The sequence below is a fragment of the Panthera uncia genome, chromosome C2, assembly GCF_023721935.1.
Source record: "Panthera uncia isolate 11264 chromosome C2, Puncia_PCG_1.0, whole genome shotgun sequence".
In the NCBI taxonomy this organism is placed as follows: Eukaryota; Metazoa; Chordata; class Mammalia; order Carnivora; family Felidae; genus Panthera; species Panthera uncia.
The window spans coordinates 91412646-91430024 of NC_064810.1; the positions used below are offsets into that span (position 1 = coordinate 91412646).

At 41.6% G+C, this 17379-nt stretch overlaps 1 protein-coding gene across 1 annotated transcript in view; it reads left to right on the forward strand.

Annotated features, from left to right (window-relative positions):
- Positions 1 to 17379, forward strand: part of NCEH1 (neutral cholesterol ester hydrolase 1) — a 58948-nt gene that overhangs the window by 33785 nt on the left and 7784 nt on the right. Inside the window, exons 2-3 of the mRNA XM_049629597.1 lie at positions 7487 to 7715; positions 9603 to 9672. Of these exons, the coding sequence (XP_049485554.1) occupies positions 7487 to 7715; positions 9603 to 9672 (299 nt within the window). The remainder of the gene's footprint in view (positions 1 to 7486; positions 7716 to 9602; positions 9673 to 17379) is intronic.

A 17379-nucleotide genomic window follows, 5' to 3' on the forward strand; every position in this document is an offset into this window, starting at 1 on the left:
GTAAGAGAGACAAGATATTGAAGTTAAGGGGGGGAAGAGAGTGTCAAGGAAGAGCAAATTGTTGTTAACTGCCTACAGAGAGGCCAAGTAGGTAGGTCATTGGTGAACCCAGTAAGGCCTGTTTTTTGCCACAGAGTCAGGGCTTCGAGCCAAGCTGTAATGAATTGCCTTCAAAGAGGTTGATCTATGAAAAACCCCTGTCTTCTTTGGGGTAAAGACAGAATCAATCTCAACAGAAGTCAGCTTCCGTTGAGAGATTTATCTCTGCTTCTTTCCCTGCCTACTCTAAGCTCACCTGCTACGGCCTCCCCCAAGGCCAACCCTTCCATTTCTTTGCCAGATCCTTTCTTCTTCCTCTAGGGTCTCAATTCACTTGTCATATCCCGCCCCCCCCCCCCCCCCCTTTTTCAACATTCGTCTCTCCTTATTCACAGGCTCTTTCCTTACCACCAGGCTCAAGTCTCTCACCTAAAACAAAACAAAACAGGTTTTGTTTACTCTCCCTCAGCCTGTTTATTGTCTGACTGCTTCCCTAATCTCAGCTGTGAAAGTCCTCCTCTGCCTTCACTATCTCTATTTCTTCACTCCCACTCACTTTGCAACCCATTACAATCTGGCTCCCAGCCCCTTATCTCTGACTAAACAGTACTTACTAGGTTCGCCAATGATCCCATGACCCCACTGCCAACACCCGTGACTGATTTGGCCTTTCCACAGGCATTTAACAACTTGCTTTTTCTTGAAACTCTCTTCCCCCTTAACTTCTTCAGTCTCTTGTCTCTCTTGCCACACTAACAATGAATTCTTCCTCTTTTTCTTTTTTTTTTTTTGCAGGGGGTGGGGTGGGGTAATCTTTTAATGATTGGTTCTTTCTCTTCTGCCTCCCAGCTGTGTTAACAGATGGTGTTCCCAAGATTTCAGTCTTTATTCTATTCAGCTTTACAATTCCTGCTTTCCCTCAGCAAAACTGACTTCCCTGATGGAATTTACTGGTGGAATTTACTGTATGGCCTAAAGCCTCCCAGGAATGGTGTTCAGACAGCCCTATCCTTTCATCAGAGTTGGGTCGAAATGGAGATCCAGCCCCAGCAAGGGAGAGGGAATATGTTTATCCTTGTAATCTGGGTGGGACTAGGAAAGAAGACTTTGATGACTTTCCACCCCTGTTGGAGGAAAGTGATACTGAAAGTGTGGGTGGTGGGCAGGAGAGGGAAGTGTGGAACGCCTGCCCCACAGCCACATATATCTGCATGCCTTTTCCTGCCCTCCTCCCTGTCTCCAGCCAACTGAGCATCTATTAAAACTCACTTCAACTTAGCTGATGCTGTGTGCCCAGGCAGCCTCTTTGGACAGCCTCTGTCTCTTCTCTTCTAGGCTGGGTCACATACCTTTGTACTAAAGGTACCACATCTCTATTTTTGAAATTTCTGTATCCTATCATAATCATCTGTTGTGAACATCCCTAGGATATTACCATGTTTGCATATTTGTAGGTTGTTTGAGTTATTAATAGTTACTTCTGAGTTCTTCCTCCAGGCCTCAGCCCCTTGGATCTCTGACTATACATTTACTGCCTGCATTTTTGGACCCATCTGCCTAGATATTCTGCTGACTTTAGGGGGAATAATTCTGAAATGGAACTTATCTTTCCATCAACTCTGCCTCAGTGATCTCTTTGGTATAGTTTCCTCCTCTGTATTCTCCAGGGGCAGACCTTCATTTTTCTTTCCGGTAGACAGTTGCCAAATTCTTACAGCTGTTACCTCTGTCTCCAATCTCTTTTCTCACCAATCTATTATCTATACCACAGCTAAAATTCTTCCCAAAGTAGAGTCTCATTACAAAAAAACATGTCCGAGGTGCCTGGCTGGCTCAGTCAGGGGAGCATATGACTCCTGATTGAGGAGTTGTGAGTTTGAGCCCCATGTTGGGTGTGGAGATTACTTTAAAATCTTAAAAAAAAAAAAAAAAAAAAAATGTGTCCAAAAATCTTTGCTGTTTCACCATTGACAACTAGGGCCTGTACTTAAGGGCATTAATTTACCCTTTCCAGCTCCCATCTTTCCAGCTGTACCTTCCGTAGGACCAGGTTACCTCCGTATTGGAATTTGCGTCTGGTAGTCCTTAGTCCTAATCTGGCCTGCAGGCATGATTTGTTTTGTATGCAAATTAAAAAAAAATTGAATCAATGCTTTAAAATCAGAGGATTTTTCTTAAAAGTTAAAGTCTTAAAGAAAGTTCAGAGAACTATGAAACTTTTAAGGAGAGATGGAAATTTGGGGAAAGGGAGGGAATCAGTCAAGATTTAAATTCTGAACTCAGTCCATCTTTTACCGACCTTTGCATTCTTAGAGGATGTAGCAGAGTCTTTAATACAGTAAGTGCCTAATTAATACTTGAAGTATACTTATATGACCTTCTGTAGTTTCTTGCCACAGACCTTATGTTTTCCTGTAGAACAAAAGTTCTGCATTAGTGAGTCGCATGTGATCCCTACAGAGGGCTTAAATGTGAGGCATATAATTTGCATATCAATAAAAAATCTGCATTTAAAAATACACGCAAACTTTAGCATGTTTAAAAAAAAAAACATGACCACAAATTTTCATGCAGATATTCCATGAATTTTTTTTTTTCTCCTGTAGTACGAAATTGAACAGAATCTGCCTAGGAGAATTTAAAAGGTGTTTGCAGGATAAAATGGCCATCACTGGTAAAGTTGGGAGAACCACTGACAGAATTTAAACCTTTGAATATGGGAGATGAGGCAGGTAGTGAGTTACAATAGATGTTTTAAGTATTTAATGTGGTTGGTTCGTGTTGAAATTGAAACCCAGGCTAAGTTACTGATGCATTGGTAGTGTCAGTGTACTATAGCTTTTCCCCAGTTTCCCCTTTCCCCCTTTGACGTGAGCATACAAATAACTTTTTAGAGACAATTATTTTACATCTGTTTACCCCATAATAATTTCAGAACTTGGTCATCAGTGTGGTCCTCGTAACAAATGTACATAATAGGAAAAATGATAGTCCCAACTTCCCTAGAGATACTGGACAGTCCTTGGGCTCACGTTTCTTCATGCAATGACCTGCTGAATCAGGGGTATAATAATAACAGTTAACCCATATAAGGCTTAGTATGTGCCAGGTGCTACTCTAGGTGTTTTTGCCTGTTTTAAGCTTCACAACAATCTTTTGAAGTAGTTAGTATTATATTTCTGTCTTTAGATGAGAAATCAAGACACAGAGAGGTTTAGTATTGGGATGCCCAAGATCCCACCGCTGGTAAGTGGAGGAACTGGGCTTTTCACTCAGGCACTCTAGGTCTGGAGTCTGTGCTGTTGACCTTGGTGCCTGCTATCCATGCCTCTTAGATTTAGCCTTTTATTTCCATGCTCCCCCACCTTCGCTTCCCTTGTTTACCTGACCTTCCCATATGTGTCTGAATTAGAGCACTTGCCCAATACTTTCACATCTTGGTTTCCGACCCTTTTCTTTGCTACCCATGCTTCCTCTTCCATTAAGCCACCCTTTAGGCTAGAAGCCTTACTGGATTTCATCCCAGGAAGAACAAACAGAAGTAATTCTTTATCTGGATCTCTCTTAGTGCTTGTATTGCTTAGCTAACATCAGCTATTCATTTACAAATCTTGGTTCTCTTCTACTTCCCCAAGCTCCAGAAAGGTTGTCTCTCCACCTTAAGCTTCCCTGCCCTTGGAATATATCTCATAATTTACATGTTGAATGAATTAACAGAGAACAACCCCATTCACAAACATAATAACTAACTTGTATATTGAGAAACGGAGTACAGTTTCTGCTTGGCTTCCTTTGATTCTTTGTTGTTCTTTTATTTGTTTTTTGAGAGAGAGAGAGCTAGAGCGAGTGAGCGAGAGAGCAAGAGCAAATGAGCTTGGGGCAGAGAGAGAGAATCCCAGGAGGGGCAGAGAGAAAGTGAGAGAGAAGCAGGGCTCACTGAAGCCGGGGCTTGAGGTCACCTGACATGGGACTGAACTCACAAACCCTGAGATCATGACCTGGCCCAAAGTCAGATACTTAACTACTGAGCCACCATGTACCTTTGATTCTTGCTTGTCCTTTGATCTTTGGCCATCATACCTGGGTAGGGAGCCAGTGGCCCCCCTATTTTGTTGTGTCTGGTTCCACTGAGGTGTAGTGAGTAATGACCCTTCACCCCTTCTATCTCCTCAGGTAGAATTTCTCTCCTAAATCCTAGAATGGTTATGGGGGCAAGTTTTAAGATCTATAGCACTGCCCTAAAGTACTTCAAGAACTTGCCAAGAATTGGTCAATTCTTAACCTGTGGGGCTCTTAACACTTGGCCTGCTTCTTTGTGCTACTGAAATTTTCCAGCTACTTCTAAAGAGGTTTCAGAAAACTTTGTTAATTTGCAATGTTTTTGGAGATGGATCTGAATCTCACTTCACAAATGCAAGGATGCAAGAAATAAAATTTTATTTACTTATTTTATTTTATTTTAGCACCTCTCTGACCCTTTCTTATTCCTATCTGCTCATCTGTTTTTCTCCATATAAACTACCCCTTCTTGAATCAACCCTCCTGCCCCTGAGCCACCCTGACAGTATGGTGAACAATGCAGATAGTTGTTGAGAAATTCTGTTCGTGCAAGCGATCTGACACGGTAGAGCTATTTTTGGAAAGGCATGGGCAAATTGAGTCAAGATTGCATGCATTCAGAGCATGCAGTGCATGAAGGAAACCTGAGGTGGGTTCTCTATAAAATGAGCCATCTTCTCTAATCTGTCTTGGAGAGACAATTCACCTCTTTTGCAGCTTTCCTATAATTGAAGAAACTCATATATGATTTGTTTAAAGTATTGAATAGTCTTCACTCGACTTAAAAAAAATAGTCCAGAAAGTAACAGATGCAAGCCTGCTATTGGTTTGTTCATATTTCCTTAGTCCATGCTATCATGCTACTTGTCCTGCAAGAAATGGGATGGATCCTGTGTGTTCTCTATTAATTGATAACGATATTGACAAGTGTGAACTCTAGAATCTTAGTGAATGCAGTGATTCTTAGTTACGTCCTGGCAGAAGTCAGTATACCCTCAGTAAGACTGACATTTTACCACAAATCTCAAATGATGATTACCTTTATCCAATTTGCCAAATTGGATTTGGTTAGAATTAGAATTCTGTGCATGTGAGTTTTTTTAATTTAAATTAAAATATTTTTCATGTTTACTTATTTTTGACAGAGAGAGAAAGAGCGTGAGTGAATGGGGGAGGGACAGAGAGAAGCAGACACAGAATCTGAAGCAGGCTCCATGCTCTGAACTGTCAGCACAGAGCCTGATGCGGGGCTCAAACTCAAGAACTGTGAGATCACGACCTGAGCTGAAGTTGGATGCTTAACCAACTGGGCCCCCCCTGTGCATGTGAATTTATTTCCTATCACATACATTTATTTCATAGCAAGAACACTATCAGTTGTGGGGTGCCTGGGTGGCTCAGTCGGTTAAGCATCCAACTCTTGATTTCAGCTAAGGTCATGATCTCAGTTTGTGGGATCATTTGACTCCTGCAAATGACTCCTGCATAGAGCTCTACTCTGACAGCACAGGGCCTGCTTGGGATTCTTTCTCTCTCTGTGTACCTCCTCCACTCGCACATGTGTTCTCTCTCCCTCTTTCTCTTTCTCTCTCTCTCTGAAAATAAATAAGCTTTAAAAAAATACTATCAGTTGTTTTAACTTTTTCAGTAAATTGGGCAACTGATACATATAGAAGTTGAATTATTTTATTAATATTTATTTGCTCTGCTGCCTATATTGCCAGCAAACAAATATTAATGAAATTACTGAAATAGCTCTTCGTGGTTAGATTAATGGCCTCTTGTTCTTGTTTTTCATAAACATTGGTTCATGGTATTATAATGCAGCATTTTCCAGCTCACTTCATGGCCAGGCATACGTATATAATAATAATACTTTATATGGGACATTGGGGTAAAGGGCTCTCTGGAGCTTAGCTCCTCAGGGGCTGAGGGGATCAGTATTCTAGCACGTGTGTACCCTCTTCGAGGCACACCAGCGTGCTGCATGCCTATTCTGGGAAGCTGTATTATGGTGCATCACAGACTTTAAATAGTCCTGATTTCTGCTAGTAACATTGTTTCTTGATCTTATGATGACATGAAATGTTTCACTAATCATCAGTGTTCTGTTTCATATTTTCCAGAAGGGCACTGTTACTCTCTAGCTGTCCTTCTTTCCTAGGTTGGAGAGTCTCGAGGAGATATAGTATCTAAATTCATGCACCAGTGTCAGGAAAGTTTCCTGCCTCTTTTTGACACTTGTTGGACACTAGTTGGACTAGTCACTCACTGCCACATGGCTTCCAGTTATCTGGCTTTGAACCGTGGCCATTAAGTCTTACTGAGAGGTTAGTTTGATAAGTCTACTCAATAGGAAGACCTTGTGTAAGAAGTGGAAAGGTTGAGGGGTGCCTGGGTGGCTCAGTCAGTTGAGTGTCTGACTCTTGATTTTGGCTCAGGTCATGATCCCACAGTCACGGGATTGAGCCCCACACCGGGTTCAGGCTGAGTGTGGAGCCTGCTTGGGATTCTCTCTCTCTCCTTCTCTCTTTGCCCCTCCCCTGCTCATGCTCTTGGTCTCTCTCAACATAAATAAACATTTTTTTAAAAGTGCAAAGAGGGGAATACACTCTGTAGGGTCTTTGCTGGGTGGATGACTTGGGTCTCTTCTCTCTTTGCTCTTTCTCCAACCAAGTAACTTCCTGCAGACACTTAATGCAAAGCTCAATGCCCTCAGGTTCAAAGGACAAGTGATGGCAGACTGTATGTTCTTTGCACATTTCTGAAAAGCTCCTGGTAACATCTGAGGTGTTCTGCTTCTCAGTGCTGGAGCCAGAGTTAACTGGCTGTTTGCCTCTCCCACACTCATTTCTTTCTTCTACTCTCAAAACAACCGACACACTTAAGTATATAAGCTACAAAACACTTTAAAGATACTTATAGTAAATATAAAACTTCTCTCTCTTTTATTTGCATTTAGATAAAGTATTCTTCCTCAATTCCTAGTGTATTTTTGGACCTGTGATTGCTGATGGAGAGGAGGAGGAAAAGGACTAAATCCTAAAATGCACAAGTCTTAGTTTTCAGTCCTAGAACTACCACTTATCCAGCCAAACGGTCATGTTTAATTTCTAAGCCGTCTTGGTAAAGTGGGACTGATGATACCTGTCCAATTTCCCTCTCAGAGCTAATCCGAAAAATCAGATCTCATGTATGAAAATACTTTGCAGGCTGTAAAAGCAAAAAGTAAATATAATTTGTTATTGTATTAAAAGTGGGCAGTGTGTCCTCAAGAGTACTGTCAGCTGTTTGTAGGAATTCAAACACCAAGAGTGGGTGAGTGTGGCTCTGGTGGTGTTGGAGTTGACTCATACCCTCCCTCTGTGTTCCCTCCCTCTCCCTGCAGAGCAACCTGATCCACTACCTGGGCCTGAGCCATCATCTGCTCGCACTGAATTTTATCATCGTTTCTTTTGGCAAGAAAAGCGCCTGGTCGTCTCCTCAGGTGAAGGTGACTGATACTGACTTTGACGGTGTGGAGGTCAGAGTGTTTGAGGGCTCCCCAAAGCCAGAAGAGCCTTTGAAACGCAGCGTTGTTTACATCCATGGAGGAGGCTGGGCTTTAGCCAGTGCAAGTATGTCCTGGTCACCGTCAGGTTGTTTGGGATTGTGGTTGGCCCTGGGAGGGATGTGTGATTGAGTTTGATTTCCTTATTGGGTAAGGGCCATTTGACTTGGTTCCCCTGGACAGTCAGCTACCTCTATTATCCCAGCAGGATTGTTAATAGTGTCCCCTTTTCGCACTCAAAAGGGTCCTGGTTTTTGATGATTGATTCTATGATTACCCTACATACATAAAGGTTTTGCCCACCTGTTTACTGCTTGTTAATTCAGGCCCACTGTTTTGAAAATATTTCCTGTGACCGAAATCATAGGCTAACTCATGTGAAGGGCTGACAATAGCTTTCTCCACCAAAACAAGTTGAAGTTTCGCTGGGCTGGAATATGAGGAAATTATCTGCAGCTCTTTTGCCAACTTGTGTTTGAAGACATTTTTCTATGAAATAGGACCAGTGTTTCTGAATACCTACATTAACTCATCCACGTTCCATCTGCTTATGAAACCAAAGATGAAACTATAAAGGGTGTACCACCATTAAAGGGAAACAATGCTGCAAAATTCAAGAATATTCTTGTCGGTGTCGGATAACTTTCATGAGCAGAACACATTCAAAATGGCAGGCAGCCAAGTGGAGCAGCCTGGCGAAAAGAATACCAAGGAGGAAGTAAGGGCCTTATCTCTGCCTGTCATTATGGAGCCACTACCGCATCGTTAGCCCAAAGCTTTTGGCATACCCTAGGTTTAAGGCAATGACAACTTGTTCCAGTTTGTGTTTTTATATAACATTTGTTTCATGTGGCAAAGGCCAAAGAAGTATAACTTTTTCTTGTAATCCCATTTCATATTCATTATTTATTCTTTGATTTCATGGATTTGCTCAAGTTTTCAACAGATGTTTGCTGAATAAGTAGGTTTGCCCAGGACTGAGGGGTTCTCTGGGGGTACAGGACTTCCAGTAGAAAAACTCAAATAGTTATGTACAATCTTACACTTTTGGTTACCTTAATGTGTGCTAGGGGATGAGAATACAAAAGGGAGTAACAGAAATGATTGCAATCTATATAGTTATGGACACTTGCCCAGTGAGACATTCCATGGAGACCAGGAAGTGTAAGTGCTGGAAATGGCATGGATTATGAGTTCACATGGCCTTTTCCCCATAATTTTGACTGATCACTCCTGCCAGAGGAAGAGCTCGGGCTGTGGGCTCTCTGCAGGTGGTTATGTAGTTACTAAACTTCTGGTTCTAAGACTGCCTTGGAAAATGTATAATTAAAGTAATATTTGGCTCTCTGTAGGCAAATTCATCTCTTAGTTTATTGAAAGAAGAGCTAAGGGATTCAACTTTTATGTATTAAAATTGTTTGTCACTGCACACCTTTGGATCCTGTTTCTAAGAATGCTAAGACTTCCTAAAATTTTATTTTTTATTTGTTGGTTTAAACAAAATATCCTGTTCTTCAAATTGGAAGAATTCAATTGAATTGCAGCAAATAAAGATATTAAAACAGAAAAATTATGTAGTTCTAAGGAGGTAACTCTTCATCTGCAGTGTTTTTTGAAAACACGTATGTTTGAAGAGCTACAAAATCAGAATTTGGTGCATTTCACATAGCCTATTATGAAATCAATGGCTACTTAGTTAAAAACGCATTCAAAGGTAACCTAATATGGATGTCCTGTTATTTGATACTAATTGCATTTTATTAGAAACCAGATTTAATTTTTGCATTTGTATATGTAACCCTATTAATGATACATATTTCGATATTTGCTTTTTATGGTTTTTATTATTAATAACTTAAGTGCAAGTCTAAGAGCAATCCACGATTAGCAGAATTTAAGAATGGACAGTGTTAAGTAACTTGTTTAATAATGATTGTTCCTTTGTCTCTTTTAGAAATCAGGTATTACGATGAACTGTGCACAGCAATGGCTGAAGAATTGAATGCTGTCATTGTCTCCATTGAGTAAGTAATTAATACTAGTCATAAAAAAATAATTTTTAAGAAGGGATCTTCGATAACCATCTAGTTACTGTAGTTTGTAATCAGTAAAATAAAGTGCAAAATACAGATCCAGAAAGATGAAGGGATTTGCCCAAGGTCACACAAAATGATTTTCTGATATAACGTAGAATTTCTTGAACTAGTTTTATAACACCTTGAATTATCTTTTTATTTTAGTTTTGAAAACTTCTGGAAAAGTTCTGAAAAGAATTAACAGAAATTGAGGAAAATATACGATCAGTTATCTGCAGGAAATAATTTTGTTTACTACCTTTTAAAATTTAAAACCAGGGGTGCCTGGGTGGCTCAGTCAGTTAATCATCCGGCTTCAGCTCAGGTCATGATCTTGCGGTTTGTGGGTTCAAGCCCCACCTCAGGCTCTGTGCTGGCAGCTCAGAGCCTGGAGCCTGCCTCGGATTCTGTGTCTCCCTCTCTCTCTGTCCCTCCCTTGCTCGTGCTCTGTCTCTCTCTCTCTCTCAAAAACGAATAAACGTCAAAAAAATTTTTTTAAATAAAATTTAAAAACCAATTAGGAGTTGGAAAAGTCATTCTGCTGGAGTTCTGTTCTGTATCTCAGACCTTGTAAATGTAATGTGTTCAGCAAATCTCAGTCAATGCCGTTATTGTCATTAGTATTAATAGTACTACTAACAGTATGACTAATAATTATAGCAATTGTGGCGATAGTAATAATACAGAAATCCTGGTACCTGTCCTGTGGCAGGCATGTGCCAGTGAGTGCATTTACATACATTGTCTCTCCTCCTTCAGACCTTTGTTCACATATCATCCTTTCAGCAAGGCTTTTCTTGATACTATTTAAAATTGCAGCCCACTTTTCCTGTTTTATTTTCCTCCAGAACTGTCATCAACCTCTGACAGACCATAATAAATATTTAATACATAATAAATACTTATCATGTGTGTAGTGTGCTAGGTTGAAATAGACTAAGCAAGTTCCATGAAGAGAGGGATTTTAGGGATTTTTGCCTGTTTTGTTCACCGTTTGTTTTAATTTTTTTTAATGTTTATTTTTGAGAGAGAGAGAGACAGACAGACCATGAGTGGGGGAGGGGCAGAGAGAGAAAGGGAAACACAGAATCCAAAGCAGACTTCAGGCTCTGAGTTGTCAGCACAGAGCCCCATGAGGGGCTCAAACTGACAGACTGCAAGATCATAACCTGAGCTGAAGTCCGACGCTTAACTGACTGAGCCATCCAGGAGCCCCTGTTTTGTTCATTGTTAATCATTAGTGCCTGGAGACATCCCTGGCAGATAGTGAGTATTCAATAAATATTTATGGAAGGAATGAATAAGGAGTCTTTCTTAATTCTCATATAAATCATCCAAGGTAAGTATTTTGTTATTTTTCTCATAGATGAGGAAATTGAGAGCCCAGAAGTTAAGTAACCTTCATAAGGTTACATAGCTAGCAAGTTACATAAATAGAGTGAGGCATTAAACCCAGGTGTTGAGGCCCCTATACATTTTTAATCCAATATCAAGCCAGTATTGAAGAAAGCTGATAATGCTGAGCGACAAGATTATAACATTAACCACTTTCCACGCCCGGAGCTCATCCAGCTCTCTTCTTCCCTCTGCCTCTCTCCACCATAGCTCATCCCCTCTGTGCCCTTGCTCCAGATCTGAGACCTAAGAGAATCTGTTCTTCTGCAGGGTCTGGGAAGGGCTGGTGTCCCAAGTCACTTGGGCAGCTGTGATCCTGGAACAGAAGACTTCGTCACACGGAGCAGTGTTATTGCTCCTCCTTAGCAGATTTGCCCTCCGAGACAGCTCTGGACAGCTCCCAGCCTTCCCTGGCCTCTCCACACACCACCCAGGTCACTCAAGGGCCCTCAGTGCAGTTTTATAATGTAGGAACCTTCAAGTAAAGGATTGCATCATCTAGCCTGGGCAGCTGGCCAGAGAAAAGCAGGAGCTGTTTAAGTAGCTGAGCCCCATTATAGAGCTAGACCCTACAGCTCAGAACTGAGGAACCAGCCTCATGGACTTTTCAGTGGTTTCCTGTGTAGCTCCAGCTCCTCAAATCCTCAAAAGCCTGAGAAAAGGAGGGAAACTGGGCTTACTTAACTTGGCACCGTGGGGATTCTCCACACAGGCCTTACCATCCAGGGCTTCAATATAAGCAAAGGGCAACGTGCCTAAATTCTTCCTACATGCCCTTCTCTACCCGTCACCATCTGTCTCAAGTAAAACAGGTGTTCTTTTAATTCCAGGCTTATCATAAAACATAGATAGGATGTTTTTAAGATTTCTTTTAAATCTAGAAGGACTGCTCTCATCTTACCTTTCCATTGTGCCTCATCTATGTAGTGTACTATCCACAAGTTTATTACTGGGAGGCGTCACAGCAGTAGGCAAGTACTGTTACTCATGACTGCATGACCTCAGGCAGATCATTTAATGAAATGTGCAAACTGGAGTTAAGAATCCTTCCTGTATATCTAGAATGTGAGCTACTGGGAAGAGAAATCATGTCTTCTTTCCTTTGGTTCCCATCACCTAGTGCAAGACTTAGAACATGTAGGCTAAGTAAAACACATGTTGAGTTAGGTCAGTGACTCCAGAGAATTGTCATGAGTATCAGTTTGGACAGTGGAGGCAAGAGGGCTTCAGATACTCTAATGCACTAGACAAGTCTGGAGGATCAGTGCTCTAGCCGTGGAATGGAAAGACCCAACTTACAAATTTATTTATCAACTGTGTGTTTGGAACTCACAGCACTCCTTTGCAGAAATCAAGAGCTAAGGTGGTTAGAATCTAGGCCAGCCAGCCCACAAAAAGTCACATAACCTATGCTCTAGTTGAAGGATAGCCAACACCACGTGGTCCATGATCATGCTGTTTCTCTTGGAAAGTATATTCAGCTATCTAACTTGGGAACATATTTCTTCTCACTGCTCACTTCTTTCCTCTTTCTTCTATTCCACAAATGTTTATTGAATTTCTGTTATGTGCCAGTAACTGTGTTACACTCTGCTGACATAACAGTGTAAAGCAATCATAATCCTGCCTCCTGGGGGTTACAATCTAGATGAAAAAACAAAACACAAGTAAGGTTAAATTATGGTAAGTGATATGAAGTAGAAGGCATCAAATAGGTAATATCTTACCTAGTTTAAAGGGTTTATTATTAATAGTATTAATAAGAATGTGAATAATAATTATAGCAATTGTGGTGAAAGTAATAATGCAAAAATCCTGGTACCTCACCAAATAGGTAAGATCTTACCTAGTTTGAAGGGTCAGAGAATTCATGTCTTAAAGAAAGTGATGTTTGCATTGAGCTCCTAAGAATGAGCAGAATCTAGTTAGACAAAGTGAGTTGGTCATGAGAGTCCAGAGTGGTGTAATGAGAAGGCTTGGGAGGAAGGGGAGAAAGCAAAGAGCGCGAAGGGAACAAAACATAAGAGAAGACAGATGGGGAGATTCCTGGCCATGAATAAGGAAAATAAGAAAGAGGAGTGGATGATTTGAGAGTCTTAGGAGGATGATGGACCCCTGGTTCTCCTGGAATTCTACCTTCTAGTGGGGAGGCTGTCTGGAGACCACTGCTCCTTATCCTTGAGGGCCACAGGTTTGGGTGGCGGCATGGCTTAGCTTCCCATGGGGTGTGGCTCTGGGGAAGGTTATAGCCTGAGGAAGCTGGTAGGCAGTGGTTGAGGGCAGCCCTGGTAATGGAATCACTCCCATGCAGCGAGTACCAGGAGCTGGAACGCCTCAGTTCATGTTGCTGGTGCTGGCTCACAGTTCTGGGAACAGACCCAGCAACTAAGGTAGATAACAGCCTTAAGGTATAAAAATAGACCATGCTTCTGTTCAGTTGCTTCTACAATACGATGCTGTTCTTATATATCAGTTGCCCACAAATATTTGTTAAACAAATAAAGTTCATCTTATACTACGCAAGTAAGATACATGAATTCATGCTCATTTATATAATCTAGGAAGGTCCTATTTTATGTTTCTAAACCTATTTTCATAAACCTATTTCATAGTGCATTTTAGCCAGAACACTGTATCTTTTTACCTGTAGTTTATATAATAAGACACAGTACTGAAACCATAAGACATAAGGAAGATTTAATTTCTTTTTTTTAAAAGTGTTTATTTTTTTGAGAGAGTGCTTAAGCAGGGGAAGGGTAGTGAGAGGAGAACAGAGGATCCAAAGCGGGCTCTGCACTGACAGCAGCGAGCCCGATGTGGGGCTCGAACTCACAAACCACGAGATCATGACCTAAGCCGAAGTCAGGTGTTCAACCTACTGAGCTACCCAGGTGCCCCTAATTTCTTTTTTTTTTTTAATGTTTATTTGTTTATTTTGGAGAGTGAAGGAGAGAGTGAGCAAGGGAGGGGCAGAAAGAGAGGGGGAGACAGAATCCCAAGCAGGCTCCTTGCTGTCAGCACAGAGTGCGATGTGGGGTTCGAACCCACGAACCGTGTGATCATGACCTGAGCCAAAACCAAGAGTTGGATGCTTACCCCACAGAGCCACCCAGGTGCCCCCATCTTTTTTTTTTAAAGATAAAATGTCAGATAATAGCAAAGGAGGCATGTTGGATGTGATTAAATTCTATTTAATCTACTTAATTCATTACTTCTACAAGGCATCTTCGTTGCTTTTTTTGGGTATGGAAAACTGTTTTTAAGTTGTGCTTTGCTTTTAGTTAAATCTTTTCTACACTCCAACTCCCTATTTTATGTAGGTGGAGACATAGTCCCATTCCACCAAATGTCAGGTGGCATTGTGCACACAGCACTTGAAACTTCACAGAGCTGTAAAGAATGTTGCTAATGTAGACAGAAAAGAAGCTGGAGTACTTATCTTAGTCTGTGGCAAACAGGGTTATAAGGAAGGAGATCTTTGTGTTTCTCTTTTTAATCCATAAAATTAGATGAGTGCAAGCTGACAAAATCAGAGTGCTTTTGGGAGGCTCAGTACACCACACATCTCAGTAAATAGTTGTACAAATAAGATGCTCAGAAGAACACAGAGTGACGGGGACCTAGCTGTGACTTGCTCTCTGTTCCTTTTCCTGCTCTTCCTCTGAGTCCTGAGGAGAGAAATCCTCATGCATCACTCCGATCTGGGCAGCACCGGATGGTGGGCAGATCAGATTCCTGAGGGTTCTCCTCTGAAGAAGGAAAGATTTGAAAATTTCCCTTTCACTCAGTCCAGGCCAACTTTAGCCAATGTAAAGGCCAACATCACAAATAACTTAATGCTAGAGAAAGATAATGTGCTTCTTTTAAGAAGTAGCTTGTTTTCTTTTCTTCCTTATCCTTAGCTAATGAATCTCTCCTGTTTAGACATATTCGACTAATGTCTTCTTGGCTGTGTTTTCTAGTAACCTGAAAAATCCACTGGTTTCACTCTTGTGGTTTAGGTCTTTGAGAATTTCTGGGGAGCAGGGGGTAATCGGAGCTTTTACAAAAAGCCTGTGATGCAGCTGCGGAGCACCTGACTGCAAACCACAGTGAGGCTGTGAAGCTAGCTTCCACCCACACCTGAGCTCTAGGAAGCTACGTTTAGCTTCTGAAATTGCGAAAGGAGGCCAGGGGGAGGAGGCACTAAGCCTCCTTGGGCTTTCATGGCCACCTGGGAGTGCTCTGGCGCCTTTGTTACCCTTGTGGGTATAGGCAAGGTTTGGTCTGAATGGGAGGAGGCAGTTTAGATAAACACCAAGAGCCTGGGGAGATCCCTGCTGTGTATATAGATAAGTCTCAGAAAGTCTTAAATTGTGAACTGTGCATCAAAGAATCGCTTCATTAAAAAAAACTTTTTTTAATGTTTGTTTTTGAGAGAGACAGAGAAAGAGCGTGGGATCACAGTTCTAGGCTCAGTCACTCCTAGGGTTTTGGCAAAGCATCCTGACCTCTTGTCAATTCTTTTGAATGTCATTCTTGTCCAATCAGCCAAGCCTTCACTGATCTCAGCTCTCCCTTGCTGAATGGCTGGCAGTCAAAACTATTGCAGGGGCAGATTTTGAGAATAGAAACAGAAAGGAAGAACTTTCCTTAACCTTAACCTTTATGCTTCCACTTTTGTGCAATTTTATTATATGTTTATTTTATTATTTTTTTATCTTATTTTATTTATTTATTTTTGTGTTTCTTTAATAGAAAAAAAGCATCTGCCTGGTAGAGGAATAAAGAGATTCTTCCTCTGGAGTTGTCTCTCTCAAATAGAGAGCATAGTAGGGATATAATTGATTTGTTTCAGATAACCCCTGCTGAAGACAGGGATTCTTTAAGACTGAGGAACATAATTAACCTTTTTATGTTCTCAAGGTGAATCTATTGAACTCTTCTCAGGAGATGGTAAGAGGGAGCGTGGGGAAGCCAAAACAGAAAAAAAGGAAGGAGATTTTATTTTAATCCTACTGAATCTAAAGGAGTATAATTTCATTCCAGTGTATCTCCTGTATCTTTCACCTAAGTAGCACTGCATGAAGCAACCTCAATGTCCTTGCCTGCAGCTCAAGTTTGTACACACTGTTGCCAGGTTAGGTTATTTTGAGGGACAACGTGTATCACAATGCTCATAGAATGCTAGTGTCATTCAGGACTTCAACTTCAGTGGGTTTGGATCAACTCCCCCCACTCTGGGCTTGTGTGCATGTCTGCTTTGGACTTAAGAAAGACCTTGTAAGTCTTTCTGAGCATCTCTCCATTTCCTTGGTACCGTGAATAAAGTAGGTAATAAAGTAACAGACCAGAGGCATGATACTGCTTATCTTAGGTACGTGTACATCAGAGTCTTTAGTACATAATTATGACTTTCCATCTACTTCTAGAGGAAATAGAGGTGTCTGTGCTATGACCTATTGTTCGACTTTGAGAGCTCCAAGGAAGGAGAGTGACTTTTGGCTGGACTCGGAGAGGGTTTCATGAAAGAAGTGGCATTTGAGATTAAATTTACAGGATCGGAACATTTGATGAGTTGCTGGGGGAAGGGCAGAGAGAATAGAGACCAAAGCACTGGGGAAGGTAACAGGCAGATGTGTTCGGAGAACAGTGACTGTATGGGCTGGACTCTGTGATATTTCTCAAGTTTGGCTGTGCGTTAGAATTATTGGGGGTGGGCGGTGGGGGGAAGATTTTCCTTCAAATATAGACATGCTAGGCTCCACCCCAGACCAAATACTTTGGAATGTTTCATAGATGGCCTCAGGCCTCAATGTTTTTGTAAAACTCCCAGGATTATCCTAGGATGCATGCTGAGTTGAGAAACCCTGAACTACGCATAGGAATACAGGAAGTAGGGGCGCCTGGGTGGCTCAGTCGGTTAAGCGGCCGACTTCAGCCAGGTCACGATCTCGCGGTCCGTGAGTTCGATCCCCATGTCGGGCTCTGTGCTGACAGCTCAAGGCCTGGAGCCTGTCTCAGATTCTGTGTCTCCCTCTCTCTGACCCTCCCCTGTTCGTGCTCTGATTCTCCCTGTCTCAAAAATAAATAAAACGTTAAAAAAATAAAAATAAATAAAAGACTCAAGTGGAAAAAAGAAAAGACTTAAGAAAGTGATCATAGGGGCGCCTGGGTGGCTCAGTCGGTTAAGTTTCCGACTTCGGCTCAGGTCATGATCTCATGGTTCACAAGTTTGAGCCCCGTGTCGGGCTCTGTGCTGACAGCTCAGAGCCTGGAGCC